The following is a 22766-nucleotide window of genomic DNA, read 5'->3' on the forward strand; positions in this document are numbered from 1 at the left end:
AGTAAAACATTGTAAGCCTACCAATGCAAGGGTCCTGTCTGTGAAGACCAGTGAAGCGTTCCAAGGAGAACCAATGAAAGAGCATCATCCACTAACTGTTGGGTTATACTTACAGTCTTGCATCCAAACATCATACATTCTCTTAAGTTGTTGGAGACACCGCACATTAAGCTCAATATGCCTGGGACCCCTGATGATGAGAAAGAAAAACCTGCCGGGGGTACCGTGTCTCTGAGTGCAAGGTTATGACCTTGTGTGGGCCCCAGTATGAGTACTGAGAGGCCTCAAGGCCTGCTTCTTTGGCACAAGCACCTCATGATGTCATTTCTTCAATTATTTTTATTATTTACCATTTTCTTCATCTATTTACTTTTCCTTCTCTTACTTCCTTCCTTATTAAACCAGTATTTGATGACCTAGAAAGACCTAGTAGGAGCCTGCTTTATATCTAAGGACTAGATGTTACCGGTAATATTAAAATGAATGCTGTTCATGACTTCAAGAGAAATGTAACTGTAGAGGAAGCTCTACAGATTTGGGGAAATTGCACCCAATGTAAAATTGGATGTGGTGATAGTTACAACATCTTGGGAAAGTTTGATATGTTATGTTCACTCACTCGAGCAGAGATGAGTAAATCTGCAGTTGTTCCTCCAGTCTTAGTCTCAGTTCTTTCTAGCTGGCTCACAAAGAGTTAATGAGCTCCAAGCTTCTCACAGGCTAAGAGCTTCTCACTTTCTCATCTCCTTCTGCAACTAGCAGCAGTCAATTGCCAGAAGTTAGCAGTTCTGGCCCTAAAAGAGTAAAAGACCACCAGATTGTCAGGAACTATCACTTTAGGCCCCCACCTCACTTTACCCTTGGTGTCAAAAATAGTCTTTGACAATTTTCTGACTTACAACCCACTGTTCCTGATTTATTGGCATCTATATAAAAGATAGGAGCTTTAGAAATTGGTGTTCTTTTTACTCTATGAGGAAGAATTCAATGAGTTCTTTTGATAAACTGAAATTGCTTGCTTGCTTTTGGGGTATTTGTTGTTATCCCCCCTGCCCCCCCCCCAAAAGTTCTTTTGCCAATGTCTGTTTTCTGCCCATAATGAGGCAATTTCAGTATTAGTAAAAGGTACCATAATTTCTTCCAGGTCTCTTCCTGTTAATTGACAAACTCTTATTTTTCCTTTCAGAATTAATTCCAGAACAAGTCTACATAGGTCTTAAATTTTCCACTCTGTTTATGTGCTAAAATATCCATTCTAAGATATTATCTTCTCACTGCATCAGAATTCCTGTGGGAGAAGGAGCAGATGGCAAAATGACTAAAATATAATCCAGCTTTGCATCCAATTTCTCTCAGCAGCTGTTGTTTTTTTCCTCATTAGAATTAAAAAAAATTAAAGTTACTAAAGTACTATTTAACCTATCTCTTGGGGCCTTTACTACCCCTTTCAGAATTAACTACTCCAGAGCTAGGCAATTTGCTTCAAGCATTAGAAGGTGGTTTGGACTTCCAGCTGAAGCTGAAAAGGAGTTAGTTCTGTTAGACCTGCCCAGATGTCCAGCTTTTCCTCTCTTCTCCTGCTAGAGGCCATTTGGCTCTTTATTAAACCAGTCAGAAGGTGATGGAAAAGATGTTGACAAAACATCGAAACAGGCGATGCTTCCTAAAAATAACAGTACCAAAGGCTAGCCTGTATTCAGTTCTCTGTAGGTACAGAAATCTAAGTTTTATTCTTTTAAATATAGTTATCCAGTTTTGTGAATGCCACTTAGTGAAGATGGTCTTTTCTTCAGTGTATATTTTTTTGTTTTTTTGCTTAAAAAAATATGTTGACTGAAGGAGTGTTTGCTTATATGTGGGTTCTCAATTCTATTCCACTGATCAATGTATCAGCAAAACAATGCTGTTTTTTATTACTCTTTCTCTGTACTGTGACTTGAAATTAGGAATGGTGATACACCTAGCAATGTTTTTATTGTTAATTAGGATTATTTTGGTTTCCTTAGGCCTTTTTGTTTCCATATAAATGTTAAGATTTTTTTTAAATTCTATGAAGAATTGTTTTAGATTTGATATTGATTGTGTTGAGTTTGAGATTATTTTTGGTAGGTTGGCCCCTTTCACAATTTCGATCTAACCAATCCATGAGCATGGGAGGTCTTTCCATTGTCTGTTGTCTTCTCAAATTCCTTCTGTGTCTTAGAGTTTTTATTGAGTAAATATTTCATGTAATTGGTTAGGTTTATTTCAAGAGTTTTGTTTTTGGAACTATTGTGAATGGGATAGTTTCCCTGATTTCTTTCTTGTTCTGTCTGCCATTTGTCTATAAGAAAGCAAATGATATTTTTGTTAATTTTGTATCCTGCTACTTTGCTGTAAAAGTTTTCTGGCAGAGTCCTTAGGGTCTTTTATGTGTAGAATAATGTCATCTGCAAAGAAGGATAATCTTCTTCTTTTCCAATTTGTATCTCTTTTATCTCCTTCACTAGTCTTTTTGCTCTAGCTAAGACTTCAAGCATTCTATTGAACAGGACAGGACTAGAGAAAGTAGACATCTTTGTCTTATTCCTAAGTTAGTGGAAATTTAGTCTACTTAGTGCTACTCTTATGTGTATGGATGTGGGGACATCTGCTCGAGCATAGGGAACACCTGCCATATCCTCACTAGAGAGCGACTCTCTTCCTCTCCTAGCAATTATCCAGTGCTAACATCTCTTCAATAAGGGTGGGCACACTATATACCAGTCTGGAATTCTAAGAAAGAGAGAGAGAGAGAGAGAGAGAGAGAGAGAGAGAGAGAGAGAGAGAGAGAGAGAGAGAGAGAGAGAGAGGAAGGAGAGAAAGGAAGGGAGGGGAGGGGAAGGGAAGGGAAGGGAAGGGAAGGGAGGGGAGGGGAGGGGAGGGGAGGGGAGGGGAGGGGAGGGGAAGGGAAGGGAAGGGAAGGGAAGGGAAGGGAAGGGAAGGGAAGGGAAGGGAAGGGAAGGGAAGGGAAGGGAAGGGAGGGGAGGGGAGGGGAGGGGAGGGGAGGGGAGGGGAGGGGAGGGGAAGGGAAGGGAAGGGAAGGCAAAGGCAAGGCAAAGGCAAAGGCAAGGCACAGGCAAAGGCAAAGGCAAGGCACAGGCAAGGCAAAGGGAAGGCAAAGGCAAGGCAAAGGGAAGGCAAAGGGAAGGCAAGGGTATAACCTCTGACTGGGGGAGCAAGCCTCTCTTGGGTCCCAAGGATGCCCAAGTACAGAGGTGTAGCTTCTGACATGTGGAACAAGCTCTGCTTAGGTTGTTTTGGGGGCTGTTGGGCCAGAAGGTGAGCTTCCTGGCCTCTGACATGGGCAACAAACTTCTTATGGGTTGATAGATGTTGGGGTTAGGGTGCTGGAAGGTGGAACATGTGGCCTGTGACCTGGGGAATGAGCTCTTGGGTCTTGGAAGGATGGAGAGTGAAGTCCATGTGAAACCTGAGATATGAAGATTTGGGTGCCAGAGAACAGGATATGTGACTTCTAAATTAGGGAAGAATTCTACTTGGGTCCTAAGATGGTGGGGCTAGGATGCCTACATATGAGAGGCAGCCTCTAACCTTGGAATGATCTCCCTTGTATCCTTAGGCACTTGAGATTTGGGAGCCAGAAAAAGGGAAATGATTCTCATCTGGAAAGTAAGCTCTGTGTGAGTTTTGAAATGCCAGAAATTATAGTACTAGAGAACGGAATACAGTCTTACCTGGGGATCAGACTCCACAGGTCTTAAGATGTGTAATGTTAGGTTGCCAAAGGGTTGGAACTGGGCCCTATGAAATTATTTTTTATTAATAGAAATGATTCCATTTTGTTCTCGTTACTCTCACAAAATTACTTTGACTTTATGATAAAAAGTATTTCCTGTAGTGTCTGTATAACTTTCCTTTACCTGAGCAGAACTAGCACTTGGTTTTGCCAGTGTTTTTAAACTTTAGTCATTCAAATAGTATGTTACAACATTTTCTTAATGTTTTAATGTTTATTTTTCTGATGGCGAGTGGCATGTGTGGATCTTTCAGCTCTTTGATTTGTTGACAGATTGTCTTGACCTTTTATATTATTTGTATTTTTGTGTTGAGACTTGGGCATGTGGATGTTGTTGGTTGTGTTTGATGTGCAATTAGTTATTTTGTTTTTGTCCAAGCATGGTTGATTTCAGATCTGGTATGAGGAATTTGTAGGTTAACCCTTCAGATACTCAGTGTTGAATTTTGATCAGACTGAGTCCAGTTCTGTGTTAAACAAAAACTCACGTGAGTTGGACAGATGACTGGATCTCACTTGGCTGACATACCATCCATACTGCTCAAGGTTTATCTGGGAATATGAAGATTACATGGGTGGACTGGGGAATTGGTCCTCACCAACTTAGGCTGGCATAAAGGTTGTGGAACTAAGATGAAGATTTGGGATGGCATGGACATGTGATGTTCCAGGGAGTTAACTGTGTGACTGAGGCTTAACCTAAGGATTGGGGATAGGGTGAACAGCTGAGGTTCTAGGGACTCATTAGGCTTTGCCAGCACACAAATATATATCCCAGGTTAGGTCTGGAGGTTGGATGTGGTACAGGCTGAGTAGGATCCAGGAGACTCACTAGAGTGGACCAGCACTCAGATTGTGTGAGCTTCACTAAGTCTGGAGGTTGGATATAGCATGGGTTGGATAGAGTCTGGTGAACTCAGCATCTGGACATGGCACATAAGGTTTGCCACTGGTACCATGCCTAGAGATTGGGAATGGTATAAGGCTCTTCAGACTGAGCTGGAACACTCAGTGTGAAACCTGGTTTGGGTATGGGACCTGGGAGGATGTAGGGAGAATAGGGTCAGGTGGACTCACCATGCTAGGCCAAGGCACAGGATGTGCAGCTTGGGCTGGTCCTGCAGGTTCCTATTAGCATTCCTTTCTTTTGTATTTTTTTTCATTTTTCCCCTTTTGTTTCCATTCGTTTCCTTTTGTCCCCTCCCCTCCCCTCCCCTTCCCTTCTCTCCTCCTCCTCTGCCTCCTTCTCCTCCTCTTCCTCCTCCTTCTTTTTCTGTTTTTGAAAGATGGTCTTGCTATGACCCAAGGCTGAGTACCCCTGTCTCAGTCTTCCAAATGCTGATACTAGAAACATGCTACCCACAAGCCTATCTAATTTTAGTTTGTTATTACATATTTGTTGTCTACTTGTTTTCTTTGGAAACTGCCTCTTCAGGGCTTTCCCATTTTAAAATCTGCAAACTTTGTCCTTTCTTTTTGGTCGTTTTGAGTTTATTTTAGATATTAACTTCTTATTGGCTTCTTTAGACACATTTATTTCAAATATTTTTCTCTTGCCTTTTTAATCTTGATTATTTTACTTCTTAGTTTGATGTAGTCTCACTTATTTTTAGTTTGCTTTTGCTCTCTGTGTCACATAAAAAGTTATTGTGAAGAACAATGTGGTGAAGCTGGGCATGGTGGCACATGCTTGTAATCACAGCATTCGGAAGGCTAAGGCAGGAGGAATGAGTTGAGCCCAGGCAAAGCTAGTCATGAGACCTGGTCCCAAACCAAACCAACCAACCAACCAACTGGATCCCACACAAGACCAAAACACATGGGTTTTGCCTATTTTTAAATTAAATAGTCCATATTATTAAGATTTTAAGGTTTTCTAATCTGGATTTGTTTGTGAGGTATGGGACTTTTGGAAATTGCTCCTTGTATTGGTATCTAGTTTGAACACTTGTATTAAAGAAGTAAAATGAAACAGAGGCAGAACAAAGCTTAGTATTTAATCACCATCCAATTTATTGTCAATATTAATGTAATCCAGTTGTTTGAATCCAAAGATGTGAAAGAAATACATTACAGTCAAACAAAGATCTTTATAACAATGGCAAGCTTCCTTTCTGTCTTTTTATTAATGATATCTCCACATGGGAAGACCAGTAAACTACTTAGACTTCAAAGCTGTATGTACTATGGGTAAACTTTTCTAATCTAAAACAATTTCTTACAAATGGAAGCCAGGATATCTCTTGCTGAAATAAAGGTAAAGTCCACATTTTGATCCTTTGCTCCTGCACCACTTTTCCATTGGCTAGGAATAGGCATCTGGAGCAATAGCTTAGTGCCACTTGTCCACTAACTGATTTAAACTGTGCCAGAGTATCTTGGTGATTTGTGTAAGAATAGAAACACACATACATTGCTTTTGCCATCTAACATTTATACATTAAAAATTAGACTGTTAATGTAAAGTAAAGCTTTGGCAACTGGACTGATGATACATTTATAACATATTGCCCTTTAAAACTATAAGCTTAGCTTTAGCATCATTCTTAACTAAATAATAGTCTTTCAGATAGATACTTAATTAAATCCCATATTCTTCAAATTATTCTTCCTAACTTAATTCCCTTAAACCAAACATCCACTGTAATAGACCCTAACTAAGTACCCCAACTATCATATGTTATTTGGAAGGAACCCAATAACTAGAAATATATGCTAATTTTCATTTTAAACGGATGAGAGCAGATATGTCCAGATTGAGAAAGGAATTTCATGATGAGCTTCTTATCTATCACAATTTCTCATTTCTTAAATTAACATTTACGTTAATTTTATCACAGTTCTTTATTTACTATGAGAATTAGCGTCTCTGCTCTTGGACATACTCATACAGTGGAGTGCTACTATTGAAACTATGAGGTCCTGAGACTGTGTTTCTCATTCCAAAGTTACTTTCCTTGATTATCTGATACTTACAGTTACCTTGTCTATTGTATACATTACAAAGTGACAATTTATCAGCAGTATCAGATCTAATCTGTCCATGTGAAGAAAATTGTCCAAAGTCACAGCCTGAGGAGGTTTCTACTTGTCTATGCACTCTTATTGATTGATTTTCATTACAATTTGAGGAGCTACAGCCAGATTCCCACTGGTTTCCGCATCTCCTATTTGACTGAGGTTGTTCAAAGTTAGAATATTGACCATATCCAGAAACACATGATCCAGGACTAAAGGACTGACACGAACCAGACCCATATTGTTGTGAAGTAGGGCACAGACCAGATCCTGGACAGTTTTCTCTGGAGATAGAAGAGGGATAGGAACCAGATCCATCTTGACCAGTGTTAAAACCATGACTACACCCAACTCCATGTTGGCTCTGGCTAGAGTAATGACTTGAGGGACATCTATATTGGCCATAGTGAGAAGACTGATTTGAACCAAGTCCCTGTTCTCTGTAGCTAGAGGATTGGTTTGAATTAGATCCACACTGACCACTGCAGTATGACTGTCCTGATGGAGTATTATATTGACTATAGCCAGAAGATTGATTTCTATTAGATTCATGATGCTCATAAGTAGACTGACCTGGTCTAGATACTTGGTTACCAAAGCCAGAACATTCTCCTGAACCAGACACACATGATCCAAAGCTAGAATACTCTTGAGAGGTAGACTCATGATTACTACAAGGAAAAGACTGATGTGATCCAGACCTTTGCTGGTCAAAACCAGAAGATTGCCATGAAGTAGAACCCTGCTTTCCACAGTTAGATGACTGAAACGAGCCTTTAGTTTGACCCATGCAAGGTCCATGGTGAATATGACCAGATGATTGTCCAGAGAAAGGACCACATTGCCCACTGTGAGAGGCCTCACCTTGACATGATGGATGCTGACTAAAGCCAGAAGATTCTCCTGAGCCCGAAACATCACGTTGGGAACAAGAAGACTCCCTTGAGGTAGACCTGCCTCTCCTGTGGGTAGATGAGTTACGTGATCCTGAACCTTGTTCACCATAGCGAGTGGACTGACCTGACCCACAGCCTGAAGTCTGTCCTGATGAGGCGCCACATCGTCCTGACCCAGAGGCCTGACCTTGTCCAGAACCCTGTCTGTTGGAGCTAGAAGTTTGTCCTGATGTGGAACCATAATGACCCAAACCAGAAGACTGTTCTGAACCAGAACCATGACTCCACTGGGTGGAAGACTGGCTGGACCCTGAGTTATGTGTGCCAGAACTGGAAGAATGACCGTAATGAGAGCCCTGCTGTCCAGAGATGGGAAACTGTCCTGAGCCAGACCCATGCCTGGAGCCAGATTGATGTTGATTTCTACCTGATGACTGTCCAGAGAAGGAACCCTGTTGTCCACCACGAGAAGACCGACCTTGCCCAGATCCACCTTGACTAAAGCCAGAAGATTCTCCTGAGCCAGACCCATAGTGTTGAGATGTAGAAGACTCCCTTGAGGTAGACCTGCCTCTGCTTTGGGTAGATGAGTTACGTGATCCCGAACCTTGTTCACCATAGCGAGTGGACTGACCTGACCCACAGCCTGAAGTCTGTCCTGATGAGGCACCATTTCGTCGTGACCCAGAGGCCTGACCTTGTCCAGAACCCTGTCTAGTGGAGCTGGAAGTTTGTCCTGAAGGGGATCCATATTGACCTAAACCTGAAGATTGTCCAGGACGAGAGCCATGTCCTCTCTGGCTGGAAGACTGGCTTGCACCTGAGTTATGTGTGCCATATCTGGAAGACTGACTGTAATGAGAGCCCTGCTGACCAGAGTTGGCAGACTGACCTGAGCCATATTCATTTTGACCATACCCAGAAGACTGACCGCAACAAGATCCATGCTGTTGACTGCCTTCTGTCTGTCCAGAGAAGGAACCCCGTTGTCCACCACGAGAAGATCGACCCTGCCCAGATCTACCTTGACTAAAGCCAGAAGATTCTCCTGAGCCAGATCCATACTGTTGAGATGTAGAAGACTCCCTTGAGGTAGACCTGCCTCTCCTGTGGGTAGATGAGTTACGTGATCCTGAACCTTGTTCACCATAGCGAGTGGACTGACCTGACCCACAGCCTGAAGTCTGTCCTGGTGAGGCGCCACATCGTCCTGACCCAGAGGCCTGACCTTGTCCAGAACCCTGTCTGTTGGAGCTAGAAGTTTGTCCTGATGTGGAACCATAATGACCCAAACCAGAAGACTGTTCTGAACCAGAACCATGACTCCACTGGGTGGAAGACTGGCTGGACCCTGAGTTATGTGTGCCAGAACTGGAAGAATGACCGTAATGAGAGCCCTGCTGTCCAGAGATGGGAAACTGTCCTGAGCCAGACCCATGCCTGGAGCCAGATTGATGCTGATTTCTACCTGATGACTGTCCAGAGAAGGAACCCTGTTGTCCACCACGAGAAGACCGACCTTGCCCAGATCCACCTTGACTAAAGCCAGAAGATTCTCCTGAGCCAGACCCATAGTGTTGAGATGTAGAAGACTCCCTTGAGGTAGACCTGCCTCTGCTTTGGGTAGATGAGTTACGTGATCCCGAACCTTGTTCACCATAGCGAGTGGACTGACCTGACCCACAGCCTGAAGTCTGTCCTGATGAGGCACCATTTCGTCGTGACCCAGAGGCCTGACCTTGTCCAGAACCCTGTCTAGTGGAGCTAGAAGTTTGTCCTGAAGGGGATCCATATTGACCTAAACCTGAAGATTGTCCAGGACGAGAGCCATGTCCCCTCTGGCTGGAAGACTGGCTTGCACCTGAGTTATGTGTGCCATAGCTGGAAGACTGACTGTAATGAGAGCCCTGCTGACCAGAGTTGGCAGACTGACCTGAGCCATATTCATTTTGACCATACCCAGAAGACTGACCGCAACAAGATCCATGCTGTTGACTGCCTTCTGTCTGTCCAGAGAAGGAACCCCGTTGTCCACCACGAGAAGATCGACCCTGCCCAGATCTACCTTGACTAAAGCCAGAAGATTCTCCTGAGCCAGATCCATACTGTTGAGATGTAGAAGACTCCCTTGAGGTAGACCTGCCTCTCCTGTGGGTAGATGAGTTACGTGATCCTGAACCTTGTTCACCATAGCGAGTGGACTGACCTGACCCACAGCCTGAAGTCTGTCCTGATGAGGCGCCACATCGTCCTGACCCAGAGGCCTGACCTTGTCCAGAACCCTGTCTGTTGGAGCTAGAAGTTTGTCCTGATGTGGAACCATAATGACCCAAACCAGAAGACTTTTCTGAACCAGAACCATGACTCCACTGGGTGGAAGACTGGCTGGACCCTGAGTTATGTGTGCCAGAACTGGAAGAATGACCGTAATGAGAGCCCTGCTGTCCAGAGATGGGAAACTGTCCTGAGCCAGACCCATGCCTGGAGCCAGATTGATGTTGATTTCTACCTGATGACTGTCCAGAGAAGGAACCCTGTTGTCCACCACGAGAAGACCGACCTTGCCCAGATCCACCTTGACTAAAGCCAGAAGATTCTCCTGAGCCAGACCCATAGTGTTGAGATGTAGAAGACTCCCTTGAGGTAGACCTGCCTCTGCTTTGGGTAGATGAGTTACGTGATCCCGAACCTTGTTCACCATAGCGAGTGGACTGACCTGACCCACAGCCTGAAGTCTGTCCTGATGAGGCACCATTTCGTCGTGACCCAGAGGCCTGACCTTGTCCAGAACCCTGTCTAGTGGAGCTAGAAGTTTGTCCTGAAGGGGATCCATATTGACCTAAACCTGAAGATTGTCCAGGACGAGAGCCATGTCCCCTCTGGCTGGAAGACTGGCTTGCACCTGAGTTATGTGTGCCATAGCTGGAAGACTGACTGTAATGAGAGCCCTGCTGACCAGAGTTGGCAGACTGACCTGAGCCATATTCATTTTGACCATACCCAGAAGACTGACCGCAACAAGATCCATGCTGTTGACTGCCTTCTGTCTGTCCAGAGAAGGAACCCCGTTGTCCACCACGAGAAGATCGACCCTGCCCAGATCTACCTTGACTAAAGCCAGAAGATTCTCCTGAGCCAGATCCATACTGTTGAGATGTAGAAGACTCCCTTGAGGTAGACCTGCCTCTCCTGTGGGTAGATGAGTTACGTGATCCTGAACCTTGTTCACCATAGCGAGTGGACTGACCTGACCCACAGCCTGAAGTCTGTCCTGATGAGGCGCCACATCGTCCTGACCCAGAGGCCTGACCTTGTCCAGAACCCTGTCTGTTGGAGCTAGAAGTTTGTCCTGATGTGGAACCATAATGACCCAAACCAGAAGACTGTTCTGAACCAGAACCATGACTCCACTGGGTGGAAGACTGGCTGGACCCTGAGTTATGTGTGCCAGAACTGGAAGAATGACCGTAATGAGAGCCCTGCTGTCCAGAGATGGGAAACTGTCCTGAGCCAGACCCATGCCTGGAGCCAGATTGATGCTGATTTCTACCTGATGACTGTCCAGAGAAGGAACCCTGTTGTCCACCACGAGAAGACCGACCTTGCCCAGATCCACCTTGACTAAAGCCAGAAGATTCTCCTGAGCCAGACCCATAGTGTTGAGATGTAGAAGACTCCCTTGAGGTAGACCTGCCTCTGCTTTGGGTAGATGAGTTACGTGATCCCGAACCTTGTTCACCATAGCGAGTGGACTGACCTGACCCACAGCCTGAAGTCTGTCCTGATGAGGCACCATTTCGTCGTGACCCAGAGGCCTGACCTTGTCCAGAACCCTGTCTAGTGGAGCTAGAAGTTTGTCCTGAAGGGGATCCATATTGACCTAAACCTGAAGATTGTCCAGGACGAGAGCCATGTCCCCTCTGGCTGGAAGACTGGCTTGCACCTGAGTTATGTGTGCCATAGCTGGAAGACTGACTGTAATGAGAGCCCTGCTGACCAGAGTTGGCAGACTGACCTGAGCCATATTCATTTTGACCATACCCAGAAGACTGACCGCAACAAGATCCATGCTGTTGACTGCCTTCTGTCTGTCCAGAGAAGGAACCCCGTTGTCCACCACGAGAAGATCGACCCTGCCCAGATCTACCTTGACTAAAGCCAGAAGATTCTCCTGAGCCAGATCCATACTGTTGAGATGTAGAAGACTCCCTTGAGGTAGACCTGCCTCTCCTGTGGGTAGATGAGTTACGTGATCCTGAACCTTGTTCACCATAGCGAGTGGACTGACCTGACCCACAGCCTGAAGTCTGTCCTGATGAGGCGCCACATCGTCCTGACCCAGAGGCCTGACCTTGTCCAGAACCCTGTCTGTTGGAGCTAGAAGTTTGTCCTGATGTGGAACCATAATGACCCAAACCAGAAGACTGTTCTGAACCAGAACCATGACTCCACTGGGTGGAAGACTGGCTGGACCCTGAGTTATGTGTGCCAGAACTGGAAGAATGACCGTAATGAGAGCCCTGCTGTCCAGAGATGGGAAACTGTCCTGAGCCAGACCCATGCCTGGAGCCAGATTGATGCTGATTTCTACCTGATGACTGTCCAGAGAAGGAACCCTGTTGTCCACCACGAGAAGACCGACCTTGCCCAGATCCACCTTGACTAAAGCCAGAAGATTCTCCTGAGCCAGACCCATAGTGTTGAGATGTAGAAGACTCCCTTGAGGTAGACCTGCCTCTGCTTTGGGTAGATGAGTTACGTGATCCCGAACCTTGTTCACCATAGCGAGTGGACTGACCTGACCCACAGCCTGAAGTCTGTCCTGATGAGGCACCATTTCGTCGTGACCCAGAGGCCTGACCTTGTCCAGAACCCTGTCTAGTGGAGCTAGAAGTTTGTCCTGAAGGGGATCCATATTGACCTAAACCTGAAGATTGTCCAGGACGAGAGCCATGTCCCCTCTGGCTGGAAGACTGGCTTGCACCTGAGTTATGTGTGCCATAGCTGGAAGACTGACTGTAATGAGAGCCCTGCTGACCAGAGTTGGCAGACTGACCTGAGCCATATTCATTTTGACCATACCCAGAAGACTGACCGCAACAAGATCCATGCTGTTGACTGCCTTCTGTCTGTCCAGAGAAGGAACCCCGTTGTCCACCACGAGAAGATCGACTCTGCCCAGATCTACCTTGACTAAAGCCAGAAGATTCTCCTGAGCCAGATCCATACTGTTGAGATGTAGAAGACTCCCTTGAGGTAGACCTGCCTCTCCTGTGGGTAGATGAGTTACGTGATCCTGAACCTTGTTCACCATAGCGAGTGGACTGACCTGACCCACAGCCTGAAGTCTGTCCTGATGAGGCGCCACATCGTCCTGACCCAGAGGCCTGACCTTGTCCAGAACCCTGTCTGTTGGAGCTAGAAGTTTGTCCTGATGTGGAACCATAATGACCCAAACCAGAAGACTGTTCTGAACCAGAACCATGACTCCACTGGGTGGAAGACTGGCTGGACCCTGAGTTATGTGTGCCAGAACTGGAAGAATGACCGTAATGAGAGCCCTGCTGTCCAGAGATGGGAAACTGTCCTGAGCCAGACCCATGCCTGGAGCCAGATTGATGTTGATTTCTACCTGATGACTGTCCAGAGAAGGAACCCTGTTGTCCACCACGAGAAGACCGACCTTGCCCAGATCCACCTTGACTAAAGCCAGAAGATTCTCCTGAGCCAGACCCATAGTGTTGAGATGTAGAAGACTCCCTTGAGGTAGACCTGCCTCTGCTTTGGGTAGATGAGTTACGTGATCCCGAACCTTGTTCACCATAGCGAGTGGACTGACCTGACCCACAGCCTGAAGTCTGTCCTGATGAGGCACCATTTCGTCGTGACCCAGAGGCCTGACCTTGTCCAGAACCCTGTCTAGTGGAGCTAGAAGTTTGTCCTGAAGGGGATCCATATTGACCTAAACCTGAAGATTGTCCAGGACGAGAGCCATGTCCCCTCTGGCTGGAAGACTGGCTTGCACCTGAGTTATGTGTGCCATAGCTGGAAGACTGACTGTAATGAGAGCCCTGCTGACCAGAGTTGGCAGACTGACCTGAGCCATATTCATTTTGACCATACCCAGAAGACTGACCGCAACAAGATCCATGCTGTTGACTGCCTTCTGTCTGTCCAGAGAAGGAACCCCGTTGTCCACCACGAGAAGATCGACCCTGCCCAGATCTACCTTGACTAAAGCCAGAAGATTCTCCTGAGCCAGATCCATACTGTTGAGATGTAGAAGACTCCCTTGAGGTAGACCTGCCTCTCCTGTGGGTAGATGAGTTACGTGATCCTGATCCTTGTTCACCATAGCGAGTGGACTGACCTGACCCACAGCCTGAAGTCTGTCCTGATGAGGCGCCACATCGTCCTGACCCAGAGGCCTGACCTTGTCCAGAACCCTGTCTGTTGGAGCTAGAAGTTTGTCCTGATGTGGAACCATAATGACCCAAACCAGAAGACTGTTCTGAACCAGAACCATGACTCCACTGGGTGGAAGACTGGCTGGACCCTGAGTTATGTGTGCCAGAACTGGAAGAATGACCGTAATGAGAGCCCTGCTGTCCAGAGATGGGAAACTGTCCTGAGCCAGACCCATGCCTGGAGCCAGATTGATGCTGATTTCTACCTGATGACTGTCCAGAGAAGGAACCCTGTTGTCCACCACGAGAAGACCGACCTTGCCCAGATCCACCTTGACTAAAGCCAGAAGATTCTCCTGAGCCAGACCCATAGTGTTGAGATGTAGAAGACTCCCTTGAGGTAGACCTGCCTCTGCTTTGGGTAGATGAGTTACGTGATCCCGAACCTTGTTCACCATAGCGAGTGGACTGACCTGACCCACAGCCTGAAGTCTGTCCTGATGAGGCACCATTTCGCCGTGACCCAGAGGCCTGACCTTGTCCAGAACCCTGTCTAGTGGAGCTAGAAGTTTGTCCTGAAGGGGATCCATATTGACCTAAACCTGAAGATTGTCCAGGACGAGAGCCATGTCCCCTCTGGCTGGAAGACTGGCTTGCACCTGAGTTATGTGTGCCATAGCTGGAAGACTGACTGTAATGAGAGCCCTGCTGACCAGAGTTGGCAGACTGACCTGAGCCATATTCATTTTGACCATACCCAGAAGACTGACCGCAACAAGATCCATGCTGTTGACTGCCTTCTGTCTGTCCAGAGAAGGAACCCCGTTGTCCACCACGAGAAGATCGACCCTGCCCAGATCTACCTTGACTAAAGCCAGAAGATTCTCCTGAGCCAGATCCATACTGTTGAGATGTAGAAGACTCCCTTGAGGTAGACCTGCCTCTCCTGTGGGTAGATGAGTTACGTGATCCTGAACCTTGTTCACCATAGCGAGTGGACTGACCTGACCCACAGCCTGAAGTCTGTCCTGATGAGGCGCCACATCGTCCTGACCCAGAGGCCTGACCTTGTCCAGAACCCTGTCTGTTGGAGCTAGAAGTTTGTCCTGATGTGGAACCATAATGACCCAAACCAGAAGACTGTTCTGAACCAGAACCATGACTCCACTGGGTGGAAGACTGGCTGGACCCTGAGTTATGTGTGCCAGAACTGGAAGAATGACCGTAATGAGAGCCCTGCTGTCCAGAGATGGGAAACTGTCCTGAGCCAGACCCATGCCTGGAGCCAGATTGATGTTGATTTCTACCTGATGACTGTCCAGAGAAGGAACCCTGTTGTCCACCACGAGAAGACCGACCTTGCCCAGATCCACCTTGACTAAAGCCAGAAGATTCTCCTGAGCCAGACCCATAGTGTTGAGATGTAGAAGACTCCCTTGAGGTAGACCTGCCTCTGCTTTGGGTAGATGAGTTACGTGATCCCGAACCTTGTTCACCATAGCGAGTGGACTGACCTGACCCACAGCCTGAAGTCTGTCCTGATGAGGCACCATTTCGTCGTGACCCAGAGGCCTGACCTTGTCCAGAACCCTGTCTAGTGGAGCTAGAAGTTTGTCCTGAAGGGGATCCATATTGACCTAAACCTGAAGATTGTCCAGGACGAGAGCCATGTCCCCTCTGGCTGGAAGACTGGCTTGCACCTGAGTTATGTGTGCCATAGCTGGAAGACTGACTGTAATGAGAGCCCTGCTGACCAGAGTTGGCAGACTGACCTGAGCCATATTCATTTTGACCATACCCAGAAGACTGACCGCAACAAGATCCATGCTGTTGATTGCCTTCTGTCTGTCCAGAGAAGGAACCCCGTTGTCCACCACGAGAAGATCGACCCTGCCCAGATCTACCTTGACTAAAGCCAGAAGATTCTCCTGAGCCAGATCCATACTGTTGAGATGTAGAAGACTCCCTTGAGGTAGACCTGCCTCTCCTGTGGGTAGATGAGTTACGTGATCCTGAACCTTGTTCACCATAGCGAGTGGACTGACCTGACCCACAGCCTGAAGTCTGTCCTGATGAGGCGCCACATCGTCCTGACCCAGAGGCCTGACCTTGTCCAGAACCCTGTCTGTTGGAGCTAGAAGTTTGTCCTGATGTGGAACCATAATGACCCAAACCAGAAGACTGTTCTGAACCAGAACCATGACTCCACTGGGTGGAAGACTGGCTGGACCCTGAGTTATGTGTGCCAGAACTGGAAGAATGACCGTAATGAGAGCCCTGCTGTCCAGAGATGGGAAACTGTCCTGAGCCAGACCCATGCCTGGAGCCAGATTGATGCTGATTTCTACCTGATGACTGTCCAGAGAAGGAACCCTGTTGTCCACCACGAGAAGACCGACCTTGCCCAGATCCACCTTGACTAAAGCCAGAAGATTCTCCTGAGCCAGACCCATAGTGTTGAGATGTAGAAGACTCCCTTGAGGTAGACCTGCCTCTGCTTTGGGTAGATGAGTTACGTGATCCCGAACCTTGTTCACCATAGCGAGTGGACTCACCTGACCCACAGCCTGAAGTTTGTCCTGATGAGGCACCATTTCGTCGTGACCCAGAGGCCTGACCTTGTCCAGAACCCTGTCTAGTGGAGCTAGAAGTTTGTCCTGAAGGGGATCCATATTGACCTAAACCTGAAGATTGTCCAGGACGAGAGCCATGTCCCCTCTGGCTGGAAGACTGGCTTGCACCTGAGTTATGTGTGCCATATCTGGAAGACTGACTGTAATGAGAGCCCTGCTGACCAGAGTTGGCAGACTGACCTGAGCCATATTCATTTTGACCATACCCAGAAGACTGACCGCAACAAGATCCATGCTGTTGACTGCCTTCTGTCTGTCCAGAGAAGGAACCCCGTTGTCCACCACGAGAAGATCGACCCTGCCCAGATCTACCTTGACTAAAGCCAGAAGATTCTCCTGAGCCAGACCCATACTGTTGAGATGTAGAAGACTCCCTTGAGGTAGATCTGCCTCTCCTGTGGGTAGATGAGTTACGTGATCCTGAACCTTGTTCACCATAGCGAGTGGACTGACCTGACCCACAGCCTGAAGTCTGTCCTGATGAGGCGCCACATCGTCCTGACCCAGAGGCCTGACCTTGTCCAGAACCCTGTCTGTTGGAGCTAGAAGTTTGTCCTGATGTGGAACCATAATGACCCAAACCAGAAGACTGTTCTGAACCAGAACCATGACTCCACTGGGTGGAAGACTGGCTGGACCCTGAGTTATGTGTGCCAGAACTGGAAGAATGACCGTAATGAGAGCCCTGCTGTCCAGAGATGGGAAACTGTCCTGAGCCAGACCCATGCCTGGAGCCAGATTGATGCTGATTTCTACCTGATGACTGTCCAGAGAAGGAACCCTGTTGTCCACCACGAGAAGACCGACCTTGCCCAGATCCACCTTGACTAAAGCCAGAAGATTCTCCTGAGCCAGACCCATAGTGTTGAGATGTAGAAGACTCCCTTGAGGTAGACCTGCCTCTGCTTTGGGTAGATGAGTTACGTGATCCCGAACCTTGTTCACCATAGCGAGTGGACTGACCTGACCCACAGCCTGAAGTCTGTCCTGATGAGGCACCATTTCGTCGTGACCCAGAGGCCTGACCTTGTCCAGAACCCTGTCTAGTGGAGCTAGAAGTTTGTCCTGAAGGGGATCCATATTGACCTAAACCTGAAGATTGTCCAGGACGAGAGCCATGTCCTCTCTGGCTGGAAGACTGGCTTGCACCTGAGTTATGTGTGCCATAGCTGGAAGACTGACTGTAATGAGAGCCCTGCTGACCAGAGTTGGCAGACTGACCTGAGCCATATTCATTTTGACCATACCCAGAAGACTGACCGCAACAAGATCCATGCTGTTGACTGCCTTCTGTCTGTCCAGAGAAGGAACCCCGTTGTCCACCACGAGAAGATCGACCCTGCCCAGATCTACCTTGACTAAAGCCAGAAGATTCTCCTGAGCCAGATCCATACTGTTGAGATGTAGAAGACTCCCTTGAGGTAGACCTGCCTCTCCTGTGGGTAGATGAGTTACGTGATCCTGAACCTTTTTCACCATAGCGAGTGGACTGACCTGACCCACAGCCTGAAGTCTGTCCTGATGAGGTGCCATTTCGTCCAGACCCAGAGGACTTGCCTTGTCCACAACCTTGTGTAGTGGAATTTGAAGTTTGTCCTGAAGTGGATCCATATTTACCTGTACCAGAAGAGTGTCCTGAACCAGAAACATGTGCCTTCTTCATGGAAGACTCGCCACACCCACACTCTTGTGTGCCATAGCTTGATGACTGTTTAGAATGATAGTCTTGGTTACCAGAGGTGATTGATTGTCCCGATCGGAATTCATGACTAGATCCAAATTTTTCTTCATGTCTCCCTGTTGACTCTCCAGAATAGGAACCATTTTTTCCACCTGTAGAAGAGTTTTTTTGACCAGATCCATGTTGTGTAAAGCCAGGTTCTTCTGATGATCCAGAGCTATATTCTTGGGAGCCAGAAGATTCCCTTGAGGTAGACCTGCCTCTTCTGTGTCTTGATGAATGACTTGATCCTGTTCCTTGTTTACCATAGGTGTTCGATTCACCTGAGCCAGAAACTGCTGATCCTCCTGATGATGAACCATGTTTTCCATTACCAGAAGAATAACATTCACCAGATCCTTTTGTACTGGAGCTAGAAGATTGTCCTGGTTCTGAAGCAGGTTGAGGAAAGCCAGAAGCTTTCCTTGAGCTAGGTCTCCCGTTGCTAGATGAGTTGGAAAATCCTGATCCATGCTTGCCTTGTTCATAATCCTCACTATTTTCGTGATGACTTGAATTTGATTTTGTCGTTTGTTTAGAACTTTGCTCCTTCCCTTTTATTAGTTTTCTGGATTTGTTTTTATTGCTTCCTCTTGAGCCCCTGGAATAAGAGTCATTCTCTCCTGCACTAGAACTTAAAGAGCCTTTTTGCTCCTTGTTTTCTGTTTCTTTTTTACTCTGTTCCTCTTGGTGCTGGTGACTGTGATTTTTCTGCTTTGACCCTGAAGCTTGGCAGTAATCTTTGCCAATTATTTTATTACAAGCTTTAGTCAGCTTGAGTATCATCAGAAGATACTCAGTAAAATCCACTTTGTGGTTATGATCTCGATCCAGACTTTGCATGATGATATCTACGGTGTCTGGATCATCTGGATTCTGTCAAGGAATAAGGTACAAGTGAAGGTTCTGTAACTATATAATACAAAGCTAGTTAAACATTTGGGGGAAGGCTGCTTAAATATGAATATTTAATACATTTTGGTTGAAATTGACCACATAGTTGTTTGGGCTAGAAAGGTAAAAGGGATAGAGAGGGAGACAGCGAGGAAGAGTGAGTGAGTGAGTGAGTGAGTGAGGGAGGGAGAGAGAGAGAGAGAGAGAGAGAGAGAGAGAGATTGAGAGAGAGAGAGATTGAGAGAGAGAGATTGGCAAGGGAGCAAGTTGGCCTGTTATGCTTGGTAAAGATAGTAGCTGTGAATAATGCTTTGCAAGCCAAGCAAAATATGATCTTGACTTTGCAGTGTGTGTTGCATAGGAAGTTCCTGGCATCCTTGGAATTAGAAGCAAAATCTTGTCAAAGAAAGAAAGAAAGAAGGAAGGAAGGAAGGAAGAAAGGAAGGAAAGAATGAAAGACGGGCAATGGTTAATCAACGATGGTTAGAAAATCTATAAATAATAATTGTAGATGTCTACTTAATTATATATAAATTTTCTTTGCCCAGTCTGTTTATTTGCTAATTACAGATTTTAAAACAGTAATCTTGGGGTCAGAGCTGTAGTATGCCTAGCACTATGTTATGGAGGGTCTAAAGCAGTGAATGATTTAAGTTTTTTGCTTGGCCTCATCAGGCATGCCTGTAATCCTGTCACTCAGGAGGTAGAGGCACTGAGATCAGGAGTTCAAGGTCATTCTCAGCTACATAGCAAGCTTAAGGCCAGACTATATTACAGGAGATATCGTTTTAATAGTAAATGAGCAAATAGATAAAATATTAAAAGTAAAGCCTTATGGTTTGATATACAAATTTATAATTTTTATGTCAAATATGAGCACATCAAAGGGGAGCCAGTTGTGATTCAAGAAAGTTTAATGAGAGAATATGCTATTCATTGAAGGATAGATTAGAACTAGCTAAAGGAAGAAAGGTAGGAGGAACACAGTGAAGATGCAGATAGAAGTGATGATATGAACACAGTGTGAAAGGAAAGAGAACTATAGTTTATTTAAAGAATTGACAGAAATTCATGACTGCTAAATTTAGTACAAGCAGTAAAGACATTGTGCTAGTGAGATTAATATAGATTGGATCATAATTCTTAAATCATATTTGGGAATTTTGAGTTTTATATTAAGAGCTGATGTGGTTCACTGGAGGATTTTTATGGTGAAATTACAATAGAATTTAGCTTGAACCAGAGGACTAGTACTTGTGATGGAGAGAAATGGACTGTTTTAAAAGTCTCTTTATAAACTAGATGGAGATTAGAAGATAGTAGTGTCTTCTGAGATTGAGGAAATCAGTACCTACCCTGGGATTCTATATTGTGCTAAAAGAGAAAGAACAAGTTTAGGAGGTAGGGTATTTGATGTAAGATAGCCATAGGAATCCAAATGCTATTTAGTAAGCATTTGAATTAAAGGATAATTTTAAGTTCCCAAATGTTTATTTTCAGAGCTCATAAGTTTAAGGTCATTTTTCTCCTCCTTTCATAGGTCAATATAAATTTCTTTTAATTTAAGTTTACCAGATTTAATTTAAGATTACCAGAATCTCAGAAATAGGTAGTGGTTTAGACTCTACACTAAAGAAATCAAATGTAAGAATGTGACTCATTATATTTTGAAGATTTCCTGTTACAAGGATTGCTCTCACAGGCAGGAAATTTTTAAATCTGTAAATTGCCTGTTGTTTGGTAGGATCATTTTAACCTAAACATGTTAAAAATCAATGGTTTATGGATGATTTCAAGTCTTCCATATTCACTTGTCTGTTGCTAAATAGGAGAGTCATTTCTGATATTTGATAATATAAACAAATGGTAGAGTAAAGTAGAGAAGAGAATTGCTTCAGAATTCAGTCTGGGTATAGAATTCTTACCTTCAGAATTTGGTGAAACTCTGTTAACAGAAGTTCTTTCATCTCTTCTTTGCTTAACATGTCACAGTTCCCATATTCAGTGGCATATTGATAGAAAACATCGATGACATTGACAATGCTTTTCAGGAGTTTAGGCATCTTGTTGCAAATTCAATTTAACCTAGATGAGGGAACAAGAGATCCATCTCTAACTTATTGCTTAAACACATAAATAGTTCCAATCATTTGTAATTATTGTCAGCATGATTAATTTCTTTCTGTACTAGTTGAGAATGAATCCAGAGTGGAATAACTTGTTCCAGCTATGTAGCAAGAGAGTGATGAAATTAGAACAGGATCCCTATGTCTTACTTCAATTCCTGAATGAATGTAGGGGAGACTTTGTTTATTGGGCTACCTGATTTGTTCTGGATCTATAGAAAACCCAAATGTGCTAATCATCCACCTCCTAGCTGCTCTCTAAGTCTCAATCATCACACTACAGGAGACAGGCATGTCACCTACATAGAAAGTCTAAATCCACCTCAAAAGTACCAGTGGCTAACTTGGGTTCTCAAAGTTTTCTCAGACAAAGAAAGTAGAAAAAATGAGCAAAGCTAGCTATAGGGTTAGGTGATAGGAAGCTGAGGAAGGCTCCTCTCAGACAGCATCTGCTTTCATTCTTTGTGTAGCAACCATTCCTCAAGACTTTCTGCTTATATAACAGAGGAATAAAAGGAGACAAGCTGGTAGGGGCTTACTCGATTTGTATACTTGTAAGGAAAGATCTCAAAGACAGGAGCTGCTACAAACAGTGTAGTTTTATATCAGAGTCCCTCATAATATTCTAAAAAGAAAACTTTCAAGTCTAATCTGGACTTTTGTATTTAGTAGACCCAAATACTGTGAGTAGAAGTGGGCGATTGTTCACTTACCTGGTTCACCAGAGGAACAGTAGGGATGGAGACTGATGTTGCTTGCAGGGTGCTGCTCATTGGAAACACTGGCCTTTTTATAATGGTCCATCTGAGGGAGGAGTTGCTTTCTTTGAGATGTCCTAGTTCACTCCTAAACAAGTCCAGCTCCTTCTCCATCTCACCTCCCAGGTGTTTACCTTCTTACTTCCTTACACGTTAACCTGAGATTGCAATAGCAGCTCCCAAATCTGGGCTAGTATCAGCCCCACCTGTCCAACTTTCAGGACACTTTGCAGAAGGGCTGTGTTTGTGTGTGTGTGTGTGTATACAAAGCGATGAAAAGAGGTGTGTGTGTGTGTGTGTGTGTATACAAAGCGATGAAAAGAGGTGTGTGTGTGTGTGTATACAAATCGATGAAAAGAGGTGTGTGTGTGTGTGTGTGTATACAAAGCGATGAAAAGAGGCTCTACAGCCACTATTAAAGCCAAGAGGCAGTAAAATCATGATGGTATCTTGGCTGGAATCTCTTATATAAAACTAGTTAACTAGTTTAATAAGGGTGCATCTGACTAGGATACTTCAGGTTCCTTCTGAACATC

At 45.3% G+C, this 22766-nt stretch overlaps 1 protein-coding gene across 1 annotated transcript in view; it reads right to left on the minus strand.

The window, feature by feature from the left end:
• Positions 1-6880: 6880 nt before the first annotated feature.
• Hrnr (hornerin) overlaps positions 6881-22766 on the minus strand; it is a 69570-nt gene continuing 53684 nt past the window's right edge. Inside the window, exons 3-12 of the mRNA XM_085836055.1 lie at positions 21272-21409; positions 19130-19328; positions 18467-18897; positions 17954-18349; positions 16939-17797; positions 16655-16756; positions 15872-16518; positions 14857-15715; positions 7571-14758; positions 6881-7080 (exon numbers count right to left, since the gene is read on the minus strand). Coding sequence (XP_085692181.1) covers positions 6881-7080; positions 7571-14758; positions 14857-15715; positions 15872-16518; positions 16655-16756; positions 16939-17797; positions 17954-18349; positions 18467-18897; positions 19130-19328; positions 21272-21409 — 11019 coding nt within the window. The remainder of the gene's footprint in view (positions 7081-7570; positions 14759-14856; positions 15716-15871; positions 16519-16654; positions 16757-16938; positions 17798-17953; positions 18350-18466; positions 18898-19129; positions 19329-21271; positions 21410-22766) is intronic.

Source organism: Mus caroli, unplaced genomic scaffold (assembly GCF_978045245.1).
Source record: "Mus caroli unplaced genomic scaffold, Mus_caroli_1 scaffold_3, whole genome shotgun sequence".
NCBI lineage: Eukaryota > Metazoa > Chordata > Mammalia > Rodentia > Muridae > Mus > Mus caroli.